General features: G+C 35.2%; 1 protein-coding gene across 1 annotated transcript in view; it reads right to left on the minus strand.

The window, feature by feature from the left end:
- The window catches only part of LOC132544647 (breast cancer anti-estrogen resistance protein 3 homolog), a 45,039-nt gene that overhangs the window by 13,234 nt on the left and 7,276 nt on the right, over nt 1-24,529 (minus strand). The window contains exons 2-3 of the mRNA XM_060208269.1: nt 3,319-3,436; nt 519-630 (exon numbers count right to left, since the gene is read on the minus strand). Coding sequence (XP_060064252.1) covers nt 519-630; nt 3,319-3,436 — 230 coding nt within the window. The remainder of the gene's footprint in view (nt 1-518; nt 631-3,318; nt 3,437-24,529) is intronic.

Raw genomic sequence — 24,529 nt, forward strand, 5'->3', positions numbered from 1 at the left:
GACAACATTAACATACAACGTATAGATGGTGATTCTAACTACTCTACAATGCTCATTCCCAAACAGAACCACCATCAAACCCAGACAGAGAATTTAACGGTTATGTAATAGAACTATCATAAAGAAGATGTGGGTTATTAAATGGTATAGATCTACAGATGTGTACCATTAACAGACTGAAGTTAATACACAAGTTCTTATCATAGCAAACACATGTGCATGTAGTCAACTAAACAATCATGTTACTATACCTCATTCTACATAAAAATAGCTTTTATCATTCCACAGTTTTTCCTCAGAAAACAAGTGTTTTTAGCCAGTACAGGCTTCAGTGCTGGAATGATTTCTGCATCCACTGATAAAGCTGCCTGCATACATCAAGTTGTTAGCTAATCACTTTCTAATTGTAATGAGAGCCATTTGGAGTTGAATGCAAATATCTGACATGTTTGGCGACAATTAACAAGATATTTGTGATTAAGGCAGTCAAAGCATATCAAAACGATAGGTCCACTTACCTCGCTGATGTTTTTCCTTCAGGATGCGGAGACTGGACACGACCTTTGCCCTAAGGGCCGGGTTATGTATGCCTAAATCTTTGATCTCTGTTTCTGTAAAATTCAGCAGATCCTGTAGAGGAATGAACAAAACTTTATTATAGAGTTGCTTCCCTTTGTTTACCAAAATAAAATCAATAAATGACAATGGACAAAAAATTCCTTCACACAGCAGCTGTAACCGGCATCCAATTTAACTTACCAGCCCCAATATCCTAATGTTATGGTCCATTTTCTTTGTTATGGATTGACTCACTGTTAGTGATGGGGAAGACAAATCATATGACAGCTACAACCATCAATTAATTGCATTCAATTTAGGACTCCCAGGACATTGTCTGTTTATTCCAAACCAGCAGAGTTGGCCATTCCAAGTATAATGGTTTTATTATTGATCAAAATGAAACACGCCTGAATTTGAATTTATTGTCCCTCAAAAGAAAGGAAATCCCTTTCACTGATTTAATTAGTTTATCATCCAGGGTAGATATGATGTATTGAACTTATCATGTTTTTATAGCATTCTTGTTTGACTTTTTAAAAATAAATTTAAAATTTAAAGAGCCTTTATGGAGAACTCATAAATATTTGTGTTGAGTTCCTTGAATTTCAAATGAAATGGAATCAAATTTAATAATGATAATAGTAACTCATTAATCACACCACGAAATGATAAAAAAATGATACTTTTTAATGCTAATTTGAAACCTTAAACACATATTTTGTCTTACACTGTACATTATATACAAATTGTATATAAAGAATACCAATTATTTATACAGTATACATTTCAATATTAAAGACCATCTGTTCTTAGGCACCATGTGTGATAAGACAAATTACTTATTAAATCTTTACTACCTGTCTATAACATTTGATTGAGAATTAAGTTAAACATTTTTCCATATGACATACACTTCCAAAACAGGTAACACCTGTCAAGGTAAAGGTAAATAACTCTTGCAATACATGAGATTTTTTTCCAATGAAACAGGGGACATAACTCCTACAGAATTACATGTACAGTGCCAATGATGAGCAGTACATGGACCAGTAAAAGGGCACTAAATCTAACCAGAAGATTAGAAATGGCATTTTATGGTCATAACAGATATTAGTCCCACATGACCAAAAATATCAATATCTGAAGTTGGTTGCTATGGGGGCCAATGTTGATGAGATCCATATTGAAGCTGGCCATTATCAGTGGGTGTACTTCCTCCCTACACAAGTCCCCCTCCTCAAAACAAAATCAATAAACTAGCTGGAGGATATAGCACTATAATCACTGTTCTGTAATACAGTTGGCCACTGTAACTGAAACACCTTAACTCTTACCCTATCATTATCTTATCTGTATAAATTCGTGTCAAAACCATTCTGAACAAACCCTTTGGCTATATTATAATTGTATCAATATATTTGTTACAGGATCTGATTTTCAAAGCATTTCCACAAGTTTTAATTTAAAAAAGAAATCAATGTTCTACACACGTTTATCAAATCTACCCTTATAGGCCATACAAATCAATAATTACTCTTCACCCCTTCCAATCTATATCCTCCATCCTCTAACTACTATCAATTCATATCTACCCCTCACCCCTTCCAATCTATATCCATCCTTTAACTACTATCAATTCATATCTACCCCTCACCCCTTCCAATCTAAATCCTATATCTATCCTCTAACTACTATCAATTCATATCTACCCCTCACCCCTTCCAATCTAAATCCTATATCTATCCTCTAACTACTATCAATTCATATCTACCCCTCACCCCTTCCAATCTATATCCATCCTTTAACTACTATCAATTCATATCTACCCCTCACCCCTTCCAATCTATATCCATCCTTTAACTACTATCAATTCATATCTGCCCCTTACCCCTTTCAATCTGTATCATGCCCTTAACCCTATCTATTCATATTACTTTCTAAACTTCTTTCATATCTATCCCCTTAATCATAGGAAATCCTACATTTTATACCCATTAACTGTCTGAAACCGTTTTCAATACTTTAATTCATATTGAGTCATACATCTGCAAAATTCTGCAAAATTGTACACAAATAGTTCCCCCAAATGATTGAATGAAAGACAGTATTTCATTTTGCAGTACAGTAACAAAATTCTGCAAAATATGAAATTATAATTAGTTGATAAGTGTGCAGGCCAGTTCAGCTGCTGTCTGCAGTTATAGGCAGACCCTGATGCAGTTAAACGCATACCCAAAACGTAATATAATTACCCTGCCTTAATTACACTCATTTCCGACCAACTCTCATTACAACCCATTAAGGCAATTGATGATTACCCATAATACATCATCCTCATCCTATCATTACAAACTTCCTGTATTATCTCCAAATTTCTGTTGATACTCTGCGTCAGGATGGAAAATTTTATTACCATTTTCCTTTCGAGGTAAATCTGATTGGCTGAGATGGGTTGGTAAAACATTCTTGTCAATACATTTCCAAAATCTGGATATCTTGTTGCATGTTCATGTCAAAGCAAACTTGTCTAGTTGTGATAATGGAACAATAAATCATACATGTCACAGTCTGAAAATGAGTCATACTTCCATATGTACATATGAAAATAATAACATTACATATTTACAGAGATTGGAGGATTTATCTGTATTTATCAGGTCGACTTACAGCAAGGAAGAAGCTGACACATTCAGGACACTGTTGGGAACCTAATGTATCATTATTATGTTCAGTATTTGTTTCCTGTCTTTTCCTTACCTCCACCCCCTTGTACTTGCTAAACACCCGGAAATAATCCCTCATACCCAGGGCCTCCAACCAGGTTTCTATGGCGATATGTTTGTGTGCCATCACCTGCTGTCTCTCCAACACAATCCTGCAAAATATAATTCACAAATATTTTGTAATTTTCAAAATCATTGATATATGGTAAACAGAAAATTCAACACATGTTCAATTATTAAGTTCCATCAAAAGAATTCTGAAAAAAAAGCACACTGATATGTTAAGCACCATAATCAACATTTCAAAATCATTTAGGTTTTTATATGATTTGATTGTGATCTTTAGTGAACTGACCTAACTTTGCTTTATATCATTGGAATGGCCCCATCTTATGTTTATAACTACTTGTAACGGCTCATCCTTACTTACCTCCCCTGATTTCTTACACTAACTCATTTGATTACTAGGTGATAAGTGACGCAGGTATACAACAGAAATATGATATGGCGGCTGTTATTCAGACATATAAAAATGTAACATGGAACCAAATTAAAAATTTAATATTCAAATCAAAATTGTTTCAATTTTTTCCAATATTTTTGGGAAGGACATGTGTTATTGAAGGAACAGGTTTCTCCACATTTTAATAAAGGTGACAAACATCCACTGGTAAAAAAAATGTGAGGATTTCTGTCAAGACATGAATCTGTAACCCAATATCACTTAAACATTGAAATAATAATTCATATATAATTGTCAATGTGTTTCTGGGGCTACCAGAACACTTGTAGATATCCAGTCAGATGCAGCGTGGTGACTAAAGTATCATAAATGTACACAGCAAACAATGCAGAGAATAGCCTCTCACGTAAAAATTTTGATGTCCCCGAGTAGGCGTTCATCTGCAGAAGTGCATCATCATGGACTATCCAAAACATGATATGCACATTTTTAAAATGCACTGTTATTGAATTATTTTAATTTTTTCCCCCCGTCACATATTTACTCTATAGTGTTACGGGTTTACGGTTGTTGTCTAGTCATGCCTGAACGACTCTCTTTTATTTAGCCTTGATGTTAGATCATAAACCATCACAATTATGGGTTATTACTACAAACTAATTACAGAATGGAAAACAATAATGCATTCACCATGATTTACATCACAAAATAACATGATTTTGGGCCAGTTTTCGATGAGTCAGTGTGTATTTGTCCTAGCCTGCATCTTCTCCACAACAAAATATACCTTACCTCCTTTTTGTGAAGGAGAACGTGTATATATATCAGAGCTATTTCTTGTTGCTTGAGGAACCAAAGTTACATTTTATCATACATGGAGACCACTTTGATATGCACTATTTTTTGTCATTGTAATTTGTTGACGTGAATTAAAACTTCATCATTATTAAAATAACGCAGACGCCTACTAGATCAGTATTAATCTCAGTGTATTTCATCCTTCTTCAAAAACACGTCTATATATTTGTTTTTTGCATGAGAATTGAAATATTCAATGCACACAACCTGCCTTACTTAAGAATAATAAGATATATCTCCTTGTGATTTTTTGTGTATATAAAACTGGTCTGCATCAAGAAACAAACAACGTTCTTCGGACTGCGTCTGCAAAGTGATGAAGGGTACTTTGATTGATCTATTGGTGCAAACGGAACAGGCACATATTTCCATTTTTTACATTTCTTGCGATTAACATCAGAAAAAAGAGAAAAGACGAAGCATTAATAACATTTTAAACGGCTTTCCTTCTCTTTTACTGTATCCATTTCAGAAAATTTCAAATTGATTACGTAGAAATATTCCTTTATAACGACTGATCACAGCCAATTCAATCAATGTATTAAGGTATCAATGATCCTGTCTTTCCTTTTCTACTGCAGAATCAGCAGTTCTCTGATTGGTCTGTTTAATGTTATAAAATTTGAAGCACTTTAAAGTTTTCATTGGTAGAATGTCCCTTCAACTTCATGTCAGACTAATCTTTAAAAAGTTTATTCTTTTTATCTAAATGGTGAATTTTCAAAATACAAGAAGAAACATTTAGGAGTGTCAAAGGGTAAGCAGTCCTGATAAAAGCCAGCTGGATACCACTCCTCCTGTATAAGGTATAGTGGATGTAGAGGCGCAGACAGATTAAGACAGAGCTAGAGAGACTGTGATGGAGTCTGTTATTGGTGATGACAAGGGTATCTCATGTCATTACCATATATCATTGATATCTGTTTCTATTAAGAGGCATGATAAAAAACCTCATACAAAATGAAATTCCATTCCTTTCACTTATGGATGTACAGTACCATACACTTAAGACATGTCATATGTAAGTATGTATATCAGGATTGTATGAAAGACACACAAGTGAATAGTATCCTTCAATACCAATAAGTAGAGCCAAAGAATAAACTGGACTGCATCATAGATCTTTCTTATTCTTTTAGTAATGTTTGGGGTCTTCATTGTTGAAACCTTGGAGGTGATCAATGACCAAAATCCAGCTTGGTTGAGAAAGATGTTTAAAAACCAGATGAAAAGTTTATAAATTTCATAATTTTTGAAAATGAACGATTTCAAAAAAATGATTTCACAAAAAACATTTTCAAATATGTTTCTTATCTAATACTCAATTATTGAACATGCAAAATGGTTACTTTTGTTTTGGACATGGAAACCTATCAGACTTTGAGCTGGGACTTGCAGTCTGGTGCCCTAGTCTTATCATGACATACACCCTTAACTGAGACACTCAATCTCTGATCTACATGTTTATCACAGAAAACCTCTCATAATCACTGGTTTATTTTTGGATTGCAAAGATTGAAAGGAAATCCTGATGATTAATCCTTGGAGGAGAATAGTTCAAAATGTTTACAACAACCTTAATCTACGAAAGTTTTGGGTGGTGATAAAGGATACAAGAAAAAGAATCACCAAAGTGTAAGAAAGACAGTTAAAAAGTGCCCGTTTTAGAGAAGGATACCTCCTTGTCAGAATGCTAGAAAATATTTCAAATTTCAGATTTTCATATATTAGGACATGATTTCCTGTCAGCCCCCAATCTAATCTCATGGTTCTTCATTGATAATCTCCCCTACACAGTTGGCTACCACTAGGTGGCACTCATTGATGCAGCTGCATCATGTAATCAGTGCACCAGATTGACTGATAACACCACAGACCACGGGACCACATGAAACATGCTAACTAGCACCTCCACAGACCACAAGTAAATGTCTTCAACAACTTATACTTCCTACAATTTTTCAATTTTGATTTCACTGAATGCAATAAGTTTACTTAATCCAAAAATTGTTTGAACAATGTTCTCATTGTAAAAGACAGATAATGCTGGCAAAATTTTACCAAACGAAACAACTTACATTTCCCAAAAATCTTTTGTTTTAACTAGATAGCTTTCATTTTATAAAATATCTTCTCCATATTTGATAACGAGGAGTCAATCTACATAATACTAAAGAATACATCCATTGTATAATGGATAGGTAAATATTCCCACACTGTAGGTATTATATAACACCATCACTGCTGGTTTAGGTCTGAAACTTAAAAACAGCCCAGTACATTTATGATTAGTGAGTATACAAAGTCTGAAATAGTCATTACTGACTCATTACCTACATCACCTGTTGGTTAATGTATCTAAACTCAGTGGAAACCAATCACATTATCATAATAACATATACTGCCAATGTAAGCAGTCCCCCGAGCTGTACTGAAGAATATCATAAATAACACTATAGACAGCTGAGATCACCTGTTGAAGACTGGTAGAAACCTCCCAAGGGAGATAATCAGGTACTTTCCAAGGGAGATAACTAGGTAAGCAAGCAATAAAGTTACCAATTAAATGATATAGTCATAGACATATGTACATGACCACTTCAAGATGTATACTACATATACACTGTCACATAATTTCATTATAGCTATATGCATGGTTTGTGTTAAAAGTTATCTCCCTTAAATTGATATCCTTTTAATTTATCAACATCATTTCATCTTTCACAAAATATATAATGTACATTACATCACCTTCAATTCCATATCAAGAAACACTTTTAATAAGGAAACAGAAGTTTTTACAGCCAAAGCATTAACATCCTTAAAAATCTGGCAACTCTCCAGTGACTAAACACCATTAAGTTTGAAATAGTAATGAATATGAAGATATGTTGTATACATGTAGCATTTGATATGCATCAGAATGTGCAAATTCTGTGCTCCATTCATTCTTTTTGATACCAGGGCTAGCCTTCAAAATCTTTTCTCAAGCTGCCTGTCACTAGACTGATCAATTATTGAACAAAAAGATGGAATTCTAACACACATAAGTAAGTGTAAATTTTTTATCTGAACTGAGACTTATACACACGAGGGAGCCATTTCAAGATGTAACTGCAATTGGAGCAGAAAAACAGCTGATAAATGGCAATGAAGTAAAACCTGTAATTACACAGCCAACAGATAATTCTCTGTGTAGTTATCTGTTTACAGATAACTGGAAACGTCTTAAAAAACTCTGGATGTTTACTAAACAAAATCCTGACAAAATATTTGCATCAGAAGTAACGTTGAAATCTTGAATAAACAGTTCATTAAAAATAATAAAATGTTAAATTTGATCGAAAATAAGTTAAACTATCATGAATGGAATTTGAACATTTAATAAATTTGATTTCCTTAAAATACTTTTCTGATAGCTTTGCAAAAGGTCCAATACCTATGTAGCTCACACCAAGATGAAAGTGCTTAGACATGTTAGTGACATTAGCATTGAAAGTTAACACTCTGATATTTATATACTATAAAGATTTGAGGAAAACAATAAAAAAATTTGCATTACATGTTTATAAGATATATAGTTGCCCTTTTTTCCAATGGCTATGACCCTTAGCCCTTCCTTTTTACCTTACCCCCATCTTCTCTAAACCCCTCTTTCCCATCTCAACCCCCATCTTCTCCACTCTATACCCCTCATTTCTCCACTCTTCTCCATCTTCTCCACTCTATACCCCTCTTTCCCATCTCAACCCCCATCTTCTCTTCTCTAAACCCCTCTTTCCCATCTCAACCCCCATCTTCTCCACTCTATACCCCTCTTTCCCATCTCAACCCCCATCTTCTCCACTCTAAACCCTTCTTTCCCATCTCAACCCCCATCTTCTCCACTCTAAACCCCTCTTTCCCATCTCAACCCCCATCTTCTCCTTTCTATACCCCTCTTTCCCATCTCAACCCCCATCTTCTCCACTCTAAGCCCCTCTTTCCCATCTCAACCCCCATCTTCTCCACTCTAAACCCTTCTGTCCCATCTCAACCCCCATCTTCTCCACTCTAAACCCCTCTTTCCCATCTCAACCCCCATCTTCTCCACTCTAAACCCCTCTTTCCCATCTCAACCCCCATCTTCTCCACTCTAAACCCCTCTTTCCCATCTCAACCCCCATCTTCTCCACTCTAAACCCCTCTTTCCCATCTCAACCCCCATCTTCTCTTCTCTAAACCCCTCTTTCCCATCTCAACCCCCATCTTCTCCACTCTTAACCCCTCTTTCCCATCCTTACCCCATCTTCTCCACTCTTAACCCCTCTTTCCCATCCTTACCCCCATCTTCTCCACTCTAAACCCCTCTTTCCCATCCTTACCCCCTTATTCTCCACTCTAAACCTCTCTTTTGTCATCCTTACCCCATCTTCTCCACTCTAAACCCCTCTTTCCCATCCTTACCCCCATCTTCTACACTCTAAACACATCTTTCCCATCTCAAGCCCCATCTTTCCCATTCTAAAACCCCTCTTTCCCATCCTTACCTTCATCTTTCCCATCTCTACCCCCATCTCTTCCACTTTAAGCTCTTCCTTTCCATCTTAGCCCATCTTTGACACCCCCCTCCTGTTCCTCCACAACTCCTTTAACTCCACCTGGATGGTGATTACCTGCACAAACTAGCCTCAATTTCCTCCAGTTTCTTTTTTCTGTAATACCAGGTTCTCTCCATTATGATAGATCTAGCTCGTTATGATCCTCAGTAAAATCCAACAAAATCAGCAGACATATGTTACAGTACAGACCTGGTGGTTTGACATCAATACTCAGTATGTCAATACAGGGATTCTCCAACCTTATGATGACATATGCTAATTAGGTCACAAGTGGTGAAACTTCATAAAAAACATCCACATCAGCTCATCTTATCAATCAACTGTGGTTATAAAGTTTGAAGACAAATTAAATCATTAATCAAGTGTCTGTTTCTGTCTTCTCTGATAGCAATCAAAAGAGTCCTTATCATAACATAAGATCGTTACATATTTGTCCTGACTGATGCTTATACGGAGACCTGATGTCCACATCCACGGTTGTTTCAGACGAGTTAGTATGACTTTGACTGAAAACCAACAAATGTCTACACAAAGTAAGAATTTGCTAAGTAGTAACTTGATAACTTTACACACACGATTAAGTTAGTTTGTATTCTGCCAAAAAATAGTCCAACATCATTGCATCATCGGTTACTGCAATTTCTTATCGCCGGAAATCAGTGAAAATAAAAGCCATATTTTGGTGACTATAAAATATGCTGGCACCGAGAGGTTGAGTTCATTGCGTGGTGTATTGATATGTACGTGACATCAAAGCTGCTTCAGTCTTTATAATCCTTGTAATTCCCTTATAATTCCAAATGTTAGAGAATTAACGGAGAATAGGCTGCATACTAAAACGACAGGCACACAGGCATTCATATTTTTCTCTCAGATCTGAAAATGCTGATTTGATTTTAACATGACTGAGACTCAAATTTTCCAATAATTCTCAGAGAACACTTATCCTCACAATTTTTAACTTTTGATACATTCAATTGCCATTGACTGGAATGCACACTTGAAGTTTCTAATATTTGTTGGTACAGGGTCTAGCTGTAAGATTTTATAGATCAAAGTCAGTTTCAAGTGGCAACATATCACAAGTTTTGACTGTATACATAATGCACATTTCCCGTCCCATCTCTCGAAGTTGGCAAAGGTTTTTAAATGACACATAAAAACCGAGGTGTATTTTTATTGTTTGTGGGCTGCGACATATTTCATCCTTCGCTGGCCGTGTTCAGGGCACTAATACAAATATTAACACATTTCATCCCAAATAGAGTATAAAGGTGATTAGAATCTGTCCTTTATCAGAACGCAAATCAAATCCATTTTAAAGAAGTGTAACAGTCAGAGCAGAAACATAATGTCCATCTTGACAGAACTCCATTTTGAATATGTTTTAAATCAGGTTTTACCAAATCTGCTCCATGGAGAGAAACTTAATTAAAAAATAACAGGATTGTGAGGTTTATTTCTCAGTCAGTAGGTCAGACAAACTCTTCAGGTACCTCAAAAAGCTCCCAGCAGGCCTCTACATCTCCACTGGTAGATAAGGTTCATTCAGCAATGGCCAGCCTATAAAATTATCAATGACCAATACCTCGACAGCAGAATTCAGCAGTAATCCCAGACAGATTTTCTTTAATTCAAGGAGGATTTTCTAAGCTTTCCTCATGAAAACTCCTTATCTTTCAATCTGATGATGGGTAAACAGGATTTTTTGTTATTGGAAAGCAAATGTCCAGCTGTAAGTGTGAACTAAATTACCTTCATTATCCATATCACCAATCAACTACGTCATTAAGTATCATGTCAGAAAGCTACAGCAAAGAGAAAGTCCAACAATGTTATCACTCAGGTGCGATAGACCTAATACCACAAGTGCTTGTTGTCCATCTCAGACTGAAAAAAAAACCAATGTGGAAGTGAACAGCTCCTTATTCCACCGATGAATCAGTTTTCTTGAAGATGAGAGACCAAAATAAACATTTTATCTGTCCATTGAAAGTAGAGGCATCTGATAACTCCTCCGAGTCTCTCCACATCCCACTGAAGATTCTGTAAATCAAGCTCTATTCGATTGACCTCAACCTCTTCCTGTCATTACAATCAAAGCCTAGGCCAAATTTTTATATCAGAGCAGTCGTTAAAGTCATTAAGTTGGTCCAGGTGACTTTGACAGCCGGAAGAAATCACCTTACACCAGTCTGTGTACTGTCAGGTCAACAGATATGGCCGAGGACAGTGTCAAAGTTCTCAGGGAATGAAACCACTTCTAAAGTTCCCCTTAAGTCCACAAAGTTATTTATATGTATAATTTTGAAATGTGAGATAATGATTGGTTCAGATTTACATCAGAGTGTGAAGTGGATGACTTTGATGTTGTGTTGCCTCCTTAGGCTATTCCTAAACACTGCAGTGTTCATTTTGTCACTTCATGAATATTTTACATTCAATAAGTACTTGACCTTAAAACACTGAACCTCATATCATTCAAGAAATAGAACCATATATATATATGTGGAATATGTTTCCACATCAACTTGTCAAATTTTCTTTTTCTGTCCCTGTCAATACTTCAGTGATAAAAGTTTCCGTGGCAATGTCCCCCTGACAACAGGTTCATACCAAGATTTTCCAAACAAGATTTCCCTAACAACAACTTATATAAAGATTTCTGTTATAACAGGTTTGTGCTGAAGTTTCCCTGACAACAGGTTCAGAACTGAATTGAAAAATATTTCCCTGGTAACAGGACATAATCATTTCCTTTTTACATACCACCTTCAGTCTATCACCCTAACAAGTCATAGTCCTTGACAGAACTGCTGTATCAGATTCAGCTGCAGCTTTGTTACCCCTATGTCCAGGATATCTCTCTGAACCCCCCATCCATCACATGTAATAATCACCAAATCCAATCTGTCACCGCATCATTACAATCTGTTACTTAATCATTTCTCCTGCATTTTTAAAAACATATACTTATGTAATTTTAACAATAGAACCCCAACAATTTTCCTTGTCTGTTTTCTGATGACTTTTAGCTCCACATGTCCACCTGACCAGGTCCAGCTGATTCTAATTTTATCCTTGTAAAACAAAAAGACAATCATAAAATACTGCGCTAATTCTGTCCTCCTCCAAACAACACACCATCAATTTGAAACTTGATCCATGTTCAGACAAGAGCTCTCTATTGAGCCTTCTAGCTTTATGAAATCATAAAGAATGCCAGTTTTGAGAGATCGGATTTCCTCTCCACAATCCAATTGTCCTATTGGAAATATATCCGGAGTGTTATTAATCTCCCACTGTTTGTATGTGGCACACTTGAATGTTCCTGAGCCATTCTTCAATTTCTGTTGAAAACACAATCAATCATCCTCGAAATATCAAGTCAAGTCAAAGAACCAGTTACATAATTTACCTCCACAGTATTTTTTTCCAAACGTTCAATATCCGATTTCACAATGGAGCCATTTCACCTACTGTATTAACCAAACAGCTGGAAAATATCAAACTCCTGTCAAGTATTGTTGTATGTTGATTTGCGCTTCTGTATTCCAATTGCCACTTGTAACATTTCAGTTTTTAAAGTGCAAACCATTTAGCTTGCTTCACATTGTTGATATCAGTGTAAAATCACAGCATCATAATACATCCAATTTTATGGTCGTGATATTCACTTCATACTATCTAAACTTTCACAAACAACACTTGAAATATTTCCAACCAGAAAGGTTCTGAATGAGAATAATGTAAATATATCTAACATACGCCTGTCAGGGTTAAATGGCTTATCATTCCCTAGGTCATCAGATAAAACGTATACTTATTAAAAATGAAAAAAAAATCACCCACTGAATTGGTTGCCTTGGCGTAAAGGTGTGATTTTCTCAACAAATGTGTCATATGAGTGAAGGGTGATGTGTTCAGGCTACACACAAATTGTATGTGTGAAGGTAAGTTTTACAACTTTTTCCCATCATTTACACACAAAACTTCAAAAGTTTGGCTAGCTTGAATTATTCTGTTGACCAAAGTCTGTTTCATATTTTTTAGAAATTTTTGAATGATATTGTTATCAGGCATGCCGTTTCCTAACCTGGTCATTTCATACTCAACCTTCAAGATTTATCACGTTTGATAAGAAATTTCAGAAATGATTTTTATTGTGAACTGTAAGCTGGACCAAAGTCTGCGAGAGATACACTGATTATTCCACCAACTCTCGAGCAACAAACCATCAAATGTTCAAGATAAGTCTGATAAAAACCCCAAATTGGAAAACTTCAATGAAGATTGTGAGAGTTTAGTCCCCCTCACCTTTCCCTGCTGATAACACTAATCATCGGAGGTCTAGTAGCAGGCGGCACTAACTCCACTGTTGGAGAAATAGTGTATTAGTATCAATCTCACCGATTCCTGTAAATAGCCAGAAGGATTTGTCATTTTTAGAGTGAGTAGTGAAATCCTGTGGAATGTCTGATAGACACGGAATCGGTTTCCATTAAAATGTTGCTATCTTACTCGACTACATTCCTGGTCTATCCTTATTGATTTTTATCTGATACATATCTATCTCGGTGCTCCTACATCACAAATATAAACCCCCTCCCCATCTGCAAACTAAACCCTGACCGGTCACATCTAAATGTTTCCCTTAAATACACTCTTCATTTCTTGCTTTGGCATGACAAAGTGACTATTTATTTCATATGCTTGATATATGTGTTTCCAGTTTCACAACTTGTTTAATTTAAACATTTTTTTTGTCTGTAAAGACAAGCATGCTGAGGTTTAAATGCTCAGTGACTTTCATGTTTAATTTCTTTTTATCTCTCCAGTAAAAAAAACACAGTAAATGAGTTGTGTCCTTGATGTGATATCTATGAGATATGGGTACTGACACTTCAAAATTTTGATAGCTTTGAAGCCAAGTGTTGAGTTATCTCCCCTACAAATCAAAAGTGAATTCTTGGACTCAAGGCCTAACTTATAAAGAATCAAAGACATATATCAAAGATATAGAATGACACACCAAGGTACATATCTAGGCACATACAGATGATTTATTTTGAAAATAATTTCTTTTTTGAAAATTTCGTCCAGTTTCAATTCTGTAAAAATGCTTTTAGGTGAAGTATTGGTAGATTGGTAATACTGGTTTCTTTCTATCGTTAGGTGTTATCTCACTGATGAGTATCAGTGTTCTGACAATGTTAGTACTACATAGAGACGCCATTTAAATACCTATACTGCTATATCATTACATAACCATTTTAGAAACTTCATTTTGTAAATTTTCTTACAACAGTAGGTATGTGTAAAAATTACACAATGGATTTGAACCCAGAACCTCCAAACTGTTTACATAAAAGCTACCAGTGACTGACCATGCAGTTTCTGATTCAGTATTACAGTTACTACAAACTTACGTATATTGTACTTGGTATTGTCTGTCATCACATATCATTCTACTATCAGTTAAGGTCAACCACAAAGTGTGTTCCTTTTATCTATGTGGTATTATTTGAATGTTACACTGTTCTCACATCAATAAAATAGCTATACCTTTCCCAGTATCACCACATCCCACATTACATCCCTATATCACTGTAATGGAAGCGCTGAGGTCACTTCTGCATATAGGTAACTGATTTACATAGAAAATTACAATTACAATTTTTATTTAATGGTTCTATATAGAGTCTAATATAACCATTTGTATACACTGTTCCAATGGCACATATTGACGATAAGTAAAACTTATGAGTGTAATTGATATACATTCTCGATACAATTTTAACCCGATATACAATATAAAAGTTTATGAGATTCGAAATAAAAAATAATGTTAAAAATTCTGAGATATGACAATAATGGTACACGTACATATGTACTTTTGTTCATTTACACAAATACTTACATACTCAAACTTTTCCTACACCTAGACGTCATCCTGCTGTATCAGTTGTACAGATAATACAACAATAGGGAATTCCTGGCCTTTATGCTAAGTTCAAATGCACTGATATGTTTTAATTCCTGTCATCAGCGCTCTTTGTCACAGTTGGGCACAATTCTGTTCAGGTCAAATTCCTTGTCATATTTTTAGTGTAATTACCAGAAACATCTGTATACACAGAAACATTCAGGACAACAGTAACAGAATTTCTACAAGCAACAGTTCCTGTATATAAATGAATATAGATTTCTAATCTACTTAACACATAGTTGTGTCAGATAAAATGATATCTCTGAGCCCAGGATTTTGAACCTCTGTCATGTGATGATAAATCTTGCAGTATTCAACCATTAAGGCCTCCAGTTTCTTGTGCCAAAATAGAAACAAAGAGACAGGAAAAGTCCTCTGTCACCCTCCAAAATAGAAACAAAGAGACAGGAAAAGTCCTCTGTCACTCTCCAAAATAGAAACAAAGAGACTGGAAAAGTCTTCTCTCACCCTCCAAAATAGAAACAAAGAGACAGGAAAAGTCTTCTGTCACTCTCCAAAATAGAAACAAAGAGACTGGAAAAGTCTTCTCTCACCCTCCAAAATAGAAACAATGAGACTGGAAAAGTCTTCTCTCACCCTCCAAAACAGAAACAATGAGACTGGAAAAGTCTTCTCTCACCCTCCAAAATAGAAACAAAAGAGACTGGAAAAGTCTTCTCTCACCCTCCAAAATAGAAACAAAGAGACTGGAAAAGTCTTCTCTCACCCTCCAAAACAGAAACAATGAGACTTCAGAAGTCTTCTGTCACCCTCTAACCTTCTTTTTAGCTCCTCTCTTCAAAATCCTTTACATTTGATCTGTGGCAGTTTTGTATCTTTCCCAGTTAGATGAAATATTCAAACTGAATCACTGATTTGCTTAATCACACTTCCACTGACACTTTTAAAGTCCATTCACCCACGAACAGGTGACACCCAGCCAGGTACATGTGTAGGGATTCCTTTTAAAATCTGTGACACGAGGATTGTCTTAATTGTTTATTTTGTACAACACTAGACAAAAAAAAACTAAACATCCCTGTCAAACCTACCTGTAATGATCCACACATTCACCAGGACATCAAATTTTATACCCTTCACTTCAAGATGTATTATAAAGTACTTCTTGCGTGAAAAATATTCATTTTCACACCAAGCGAGCTAAAAATATAAAGCTCTGGTTGTGAATGTTGATTAGTTAAGTTTCGCATTATTTTTATAAGGTGTAGGAAACCTCTGTTATATGTTATCGTTTATCACTAGTCAGATATTCTTACTTTCTATCTTCATTTTTAATAGTCAATAAATTATTGCCTGGGAACCCTCATGAGGAGAATGCACAATATTTATATTCTGATGCTCAAGTGATAAACACAAATCAACATATCTAGAGCTCAAATGTTTTATCAGCAAAACTCACTTTATGATATTATTCAATTTTTTTTTATATTTGATATTACGGGAATGAACGTTCTTAGCATCAAGAGATGGTGATTTATCATTTGGGGGTAAGATATCACCGACCTGGTGCTCCCAGTAAATAAACTCATAAACCTGCACTCTTCCAATGGGAGGCACCCCTTGTTCCCTATCAAAGATCAGCCCTCACCCATTACATAACTCTCCACACCCATCACACTATCTCTGGGTGAGGATATTACCTGAGTGCAGTTCTGTCCAATCATTGATGTATTTTTACACCTATCAACATGTTTTCATATATAAACCACTACACTTATACCTATAGATATAAAACTTGTTTTTCAGCACTAAACAGCACTCCGTACTATCAGATGAAGCCTTGATAACTTGTACTATATAACATAATTAAAACTGTGTCATGCTTGGTGGAAAATGTCATGGACATTTTGAATAAGATAAGCAAGCACATTTTTCAAATCTTAACTGTGACGATACAACTACCACAATCTGTGGGATTCTGTTGGGTGCCAAAATGAAAACACATTCTTGGTGGGTGTGATGACAGGAATCAAACTGGAGTCTGCAGCATCCATGAAGCATGCTACACCTACTAGGGGACAGAAACCATATTTCCATGTACATATACACTAAACTTATCCCATGTATTTTCATTGTTATTTAAGGAACAGCCACAAAATCCATAGATATACAGTTTCTTGACAATATCCTAAAGGAGTTGACTGAAAAAGTTTGTCTCAATGGTTAGTTCCATACCTTTCCCAAGGGAGGTAATCCATGCAGAAATTACAACTAGTAATATTTATTTTAAAGTTGACATCACGTTGTCATTGTATGAAATTTGAAATTAAATTGATGTACATATTATTCAGCAAAATATCCGTAAATCAATTTCCATGATAACAGAATTCAATACCTTTTAGGTGTAATTTCATTTTCATTGCCATAGATTAAAGAATGGTTTCATTATCTCTCTATTTATATGCAACAGCCACTACACTACTGCATCTAAATGACAAAAACCACATGATCCCTAATTTTGTATTACCAAGCTGTATAACAATAATGATTTATAATAATCATTATAAGCCTCAAGCTCTAAAGGGAGGAATCAATCACTCATCCAGTACACACAGGAAGCCTACTTAATGCTCATTAAATTCACAGCGGTGATCAATTACCTTTAATGTATTAAGAGAGGACGGCTCATCATATTTAACTCTTGGTTGATAGCTTTTAATATTGGATATAACTTCCTGCCAATAATACATGTTTTGTTTGTTAACTAACTACAGTATTTTAAAAACCAAGAAAGTAAGGGCTACCTTGTCACATTACAGAGGTACATATATCAGTTGTGTGTGACTAGAGATTGTCACATTACAGAGACACATGTAACATTACAGAGGTACATATATATTAGTTGTGTGTGACTAGAGATTGTCACATAACAGAGGCACATACATCTGCTGTGTGTGACTAGAGATTGTCACATTACACAGGTACATACATCAGCTGTGTGTGACTAGAGATTGTCACATTACTGAGGTACATACATCAGTTATGTGTGACTAGAAATTGTCACATTACACAGGTACAAACATCAGTTGTGTGTGACTATAGATTGTCACATTACACTTTCACATTTCACAGGTACATTAGCTGTGTGTGACTTGAGATTGTCACATAACACAGGTACATCAGCTATGTGTGACTAGAGATTGTCACATAACACAGGTACATCAGTCACCGGCAGTGAGTTATCAAAGGATGTCAGATAATACAAGTGCAACAGTCACCAGTAGTGACAGCTATCAGAGGATTGCAGATTATACAGGTAAAACAGTCACCAGTAGTGACAACTATCAGAGGATTTCAGAATACACAGGCAGTGCCTGTCAATTTATATATCTCACAATCTAGACTTTGCCCTGATATATGATTTAGTATATTGGTACCTACCTGGTAGTGTCTATCGGTGTAACACTCCAATGTTGGTTTAACTTATATTAATCACAAGTAATCAACAATTATATATACAAACTAAACTTGTTCCCAAGTCATTGCGTGGTGCTTTATACTACCAGGGTAAGTAGACAGATACCTGTGTACCTTAGCCTTGAACACCTTTAGTACCCGCTATAGTGCACACATAATCTACAAACACAAAACAAACTATTGTACTACCAAACTGTTGTACTGTACATATGATTAGCCTAGCATATCCGTCCACACATTCAACCTACCTGTTATTAGTGTATAAATGGTTGAAGTACATACCTTAAATTGCCTTAGTATAAATTAAAACACTAAGTCTGTTATAGTTCACTAAAAACATGTTGTTTTGTGATATACATTTACGCCTAACCTATCCTGAAAAGCTATATTTCATTCAATCATGCTTTTAGGTAGCAGCTGTAAGAAATCAATAACAGTCACTATTGAAATATTTTTGTTATCCCCACCCGTCACACACCCTTAGGTGACAGATGTTTTAGTTACTGTTTCATCGTCCACTCTAAACCGATAATTCTTTTTTATGATACAATGTATACCTGGTATAAATTGATTGGGGAAGTCCTCGCCCCCTACCTTCATCATTTCTAGTCTTCATTTGTTTTTTTTTTCAGGAGGTTAAGATAAGCACCCTCTCAGTGATCAATCTATAATTTGTTATTATGAGTCCTTTTCAAATTAATTGCTAAAACAATGGGTCTCACACGTTAAAATTAAGTATTTCCATAATTACTATGAGTCCTATCAAAATTCCATAAGTACAGGACTTGGGACCCGCATGTCGACGATCACTGCCTCTCTGTATTACTCACTTGGAAAGCCACTGGTTTGTTACTTTTACCTATACATACGATATCAGAGAATCTTAACAATACTTCATGTTTTCTACCAATTTTATAAACAATGTTCCTTAAATGTAAATCTACACCTTCACAAATTACTGGTACAATCACTTGTTAACTGTTAATTTCATGGATACTAGTAACACATCACCTTTATCTAGTGTGAATTCTTACCCATCTTCAGTTAAATCTCTTCCATCTTTGACTAAATCCCAATCAAGATTAAAATCCTCTAGGTGTCCTTCCTCTCTCACATCTTCCATTTTATCAGATGTATGTACCACAGTTTTAGGCAATATATTTTGCTATCATGTTGTCCTGTTATAAATCTTGTCAACTAGAACCTGTCCAGTTCAATTTTTCAATGTCTGTAACTCTTTTATACTTTGAAACAGACATTCCTAAATTTCCAAAATGGACTGAACAAGATAATGTATAGTCACGATCTATTTCTGGCCTATAGGGGTTATCAAAATGGTTTTAAGTCCACAACAAATGCCAGCTTATCATAATACCAGCAAAACTAACTTGTGTCCTTAGGGCTCCAGTAACAACTCAATTTCATGGTTTGCTTTTTCAATGATAACAAAAGAACACTTAAGACAAGTAGTGTGGGTATTTAAGGTGACAATCTTGACAGTGATCCTAAATACATAAACTTTGGGTGAATTATACAATTTCCTTTATTGAGCAATAAATTTAAGCACTATTTCCTTCTTGTTAAAATATATTAAAGTACCTTTTAATTCCTTTATTCCTTCATATAACAATGAATTTAAAGTACTATATCCTTTATGCAAAACAGTGTTTTGTATGAGCAAAGTTTAATTGTCTCACATTGTCAGCTCAAATAGAATCTCATTTCAATGATATCAAATATTTTTCTGTCTATCAAAAATTATGAAATATGGGAACAGAGAGGGTTGGGGGTGCAATGGCATAGTCAGTAGAATGTCACAATTTGATCCCTATCCCAGGTAATGAGTGTTTGACAGGAAGATGAGGTCACTTTATACTCTTGTGGGTGGTGTCCTTGGGTACACATTTTATCTCAGTTGCTCTGGATAGCATGGTGTGGCCTCCTGCATGGTGTTCACATAGGTACATAATGTACCAGCAACCATCTAATGAAAGGTCAAAAACAGTGCATGCCTCAAATGACCTTGACATTCACAGGGAAACAAAACAAAGTCATTAAGAACTACCTTCCTTGTCAGGCAATGTATTTAAAACATAGCATACAGCCTTAAGACGTTCTCAATTCAGTTTAACATTAAAGGTGTTTATTTCCTGCAGGTACAATTCTGAGACACTGTCTATCAACAAAAGAGGTATTAAAGAGAGGATTTCAGCTTTGAAATGACCATTCCCTTGGTCATGGATTAATCTCCCTTAGGACACCATATGGACATCAAAGGACGAGAACATCATAAGGCTAGAGATCAGAGGTCAGCTAGACCATAGTCAGTGACCATACAGAAATCCGTTTTTGTAATGTTAGGTAATATCAGTGTTAATCTCATTAAACCACTAATCAGATTAACATAACCATTTTCCCACGCATGACACACTTTCTTCTAATCTCTATTGAATGGAAGCTTAAGCATACAATATCCCTTCTGGTTCAGAGTTGATTAAATAACCTTATATGTACAAGACAAGGTTAATTTTGTATGAAATAACTTTAAATCCTGTAAACAGAGTAGACTTGGACAGAGCAGGACACTGGTGGTCTATGCCACCATGTAAGATAGTGTATATACTGCGAGATACAAGATACGCCCAGAGTAAGACATGCTCTGTAAGATTGCACCTAGACTAGGAGTATTTAGACACAGCCTATAAGATACTCCCCTTTAAGAAACATCCTGTAATCCTTTCAGATATTGCCATACTAAGACACACAATGTAAAATATATCCTGCAAGATGCATGATACACCCACGATAAGACACATTCTATAAGACTGCACCTAGACTAGGAGTACTAAGATACAACCTGTAAGATAACTCCTCTAAGGTTCTCACATTTTAAGATACATCTTGTAAGATATTCCCATACTAAGAGTACTAAGACACACAACCTGTGAGATAAATCTTGTAAGATATATTGTGTAAGATATAAGATACACTTAAACTAAGACACACAAATTAAGATATACATATATTTACCCACCCTATAAGGTACATTTAGACTTAAACACATTCTTTAAGATACACCCATATTAAGGTACACTCTGTAAAATCACCCAAAAAGACACCCCCGGACTAAAGTTTGTATGACATCCCCTGTAACATACATAACCAAAGAACAATGTATGACCAAGTAAAACTGAATGGCTAGACTACTACAATTACATATGTTGGTAATGTTTAATACAAGACTGTCCCCCAAAGTCACTGTTGTCGAAAAGTCTGCAATACAGTCCTCTAGTTACGACCCTTTGACTCCAATCTCTTATCTTAATCTCCCATCAACTTCGTCAGATTTCAAAGAACGCAGAATGATCAAACACAATATTGGCTGGTCTCTGGGTGGTGCACAGCTTACTGCACAAAGTGCAGTGTTGAAAGGCATTCTACAGGAATGACCACTTGACCTCAGTAATCAGGTCCATCACTATGACTACATCTCATCTATACACAGCTAAAAACACTACTAATGCATAAAGATACTTAAAATCAGAACTTTAAAATAGAACCATATCACTTTAAAACATTTTACTTCACATTACATTAAAAATCTAACCCCAGGTACCTTTCCTGTTTTCCAAAATCAAAGAGTTCCAGCTGAACCATACAGGTGTTTAAAAGTGCATCATTGCCTCTAGCATATCATTTAAATGTATGTCAGCTCTCCTGTTTTATGTGCTAAAGGTCTTTAAAATTCAGAAAAAGTAGATGTGTCTTCAGTAAAGTAAATAAATAACTTACTTCTACCATATTTCAGCTATATTAACAATATAAATACTCTTTTGAAATGTAGCTTCAATCAAAAGTAGTGAAATGTGACAACAGCATATCTATGATATTTTTCTCAGCATCAAAGATTGTTTTATCTTCAATATTCATTTTACATTAAAATTTTACTGGAAAATTATCTTTAATTATAGAAGTTGAATTTACTGACAAAATCACTTGATACTTTTTTTTCAAGATTTAAAACAAAATGTTTTTTATAAACCTAGTTATTGCTTTAATTGCAAATCTGATCTGTAATAACCAGGTGTGGTTTTTATACATAAACCATCTATCTAGAAATCTGGACATGAGAAGCAGAATGGCTGCTGCAGTACGGTCTGTACATGTTATCTGTAACTAAAATGTGAGATACTGAACCAGAACTGCTACAGATGCTGAAGACACACATTAGATTTCTCTGATAGTCTAGGACCTCCCATAGGCAATAAAAAACCTAAATCTGACTGGCATGGTGATGTGATAGATAGGGGAGTAAGGAACAGGTTGTAGGTGCCTATGTTCTCATACAGAAGGAAGGATACAGGTGTTTTTCACATACACGTTTATTTCTATAGGGTCAAACATAAACTATTGGTGGCTGTACACGATACATAGGGATGGGAGTCAAAATAAACATCCTCATCAGGTACACAACTAAACTGGTGACTGTACACAATACATAGGGATGGGAGTCATAATAAACATCCTCATCAGGCACACAACTGGATTTATGTAACATATAGATCGCCTAACATTTAGGGCCTCAAATATTCAAGAGCTATATATGATAAAAGATTTCAATAGATCTATTATGACACTCTCATAAATAAAAGATACTTTATGAAGTAATTTGAAAGCTAGCTGTCTGGTTATCTGATGCTTAGAATAGAATACCACAATGGCATGATCAAAGTTATGTCACGAAGGAAAATGATGAAACAGAAAATTGAAAACCATAAATGGAATTTAAAAAATATCTCAAGAAGATTTCCACAAGGAATGATTGTGATATGGAACCGAGTTTTGATATTACCTTAAGGAACGTTTGTAAATGTTGCTCCTAAGAGTTAAGTTTTCCTGATTGTTCGCAGTCATATTTAAAAGATAATTAGTTTAATCAAACTATGGTCCTGTATATATAATGTATATTTTCTTCACTACCCAGATCTGTACTTGTATATATATCCTAATGTCTTCTGACATGCCAACTATTGCTATTTCCTGTAGGTAATATGATACTATCCTGAAAATGTTCGCCTTGTTTTCTGTTTTTAAATACAGGCATATGATATCAGATCTGTTTATACTTGAATTGTCTACATATCATCCAACAGCTGAACTCTCTAATAACAGGAAGTAATGCTTGATAGATGAAATCTTAAATTTCAATTATAACCTGCTATTTCCTTCCTTCCGAATGTCTTTAAATGTGTTCATGAGCAATACTGACAGGAAGACTTAATAAATCATCAAATAGATTTCAAGTACATAAAAACAACTATTTTCAAACATTAAACAGATTCCAAAAGTTCAATCAAATTATGAAATCTCTATACAGAAACTAATTTGATTGAAATCTCGATACGTGAACACATTTTGAAAACTAAGATCTAATTTGTAAAAAAACAAAAAGGATTGAGAGATCATTTCACAAATTGTAGAAACTGTTTTAAATCTGTTCTTTGACAATCTGATACCTCCTCTATAAAGAACAAGTTTTAGCTTGTTTCCATTAGCACTACTATGAAAACACCAGTATACCTACAGTGTACCCCAGGAACCTATACTTACCTGGATCCAATAAGGGAGCCCAAGGCTTATTACTGAACAATGACATGCTACATATTGCTCGAAACTGCATTAAATCTACCTGGGCTTATTACTGGTCATAGGCTTATTGCTGTGTAAAGTGGACACGCTTATTGCTGTGTAAAGAGGACATGGCCTATATCTTCATAAAAAACAGTGTTAAGGTTAAAACAAAATATTGTAATCTCTTTTTTTTCGAGAATCAATTATTTTATATAAATATCAGTATACACAACTTGTATAGAATATTTATAGCTACTGGTTATAC

This window comes from Ylistrum balloti, unplaced genomic scaffold (genome assembly GCF_031769215.1).
Source record: "Ylistrum balloti isolate Yb309-2 unplaced genomic scaffold, AGI_CSIRO_Ybal_v1 Utg369806, whole genome shotgun sequence".
NCBI classification, from domain to species: Eukaryota; Metazoa; Mollusca; class Bivalvia; order Pectinida; family Pectinidae; genus Ylistrum; species Ylistrum balloti.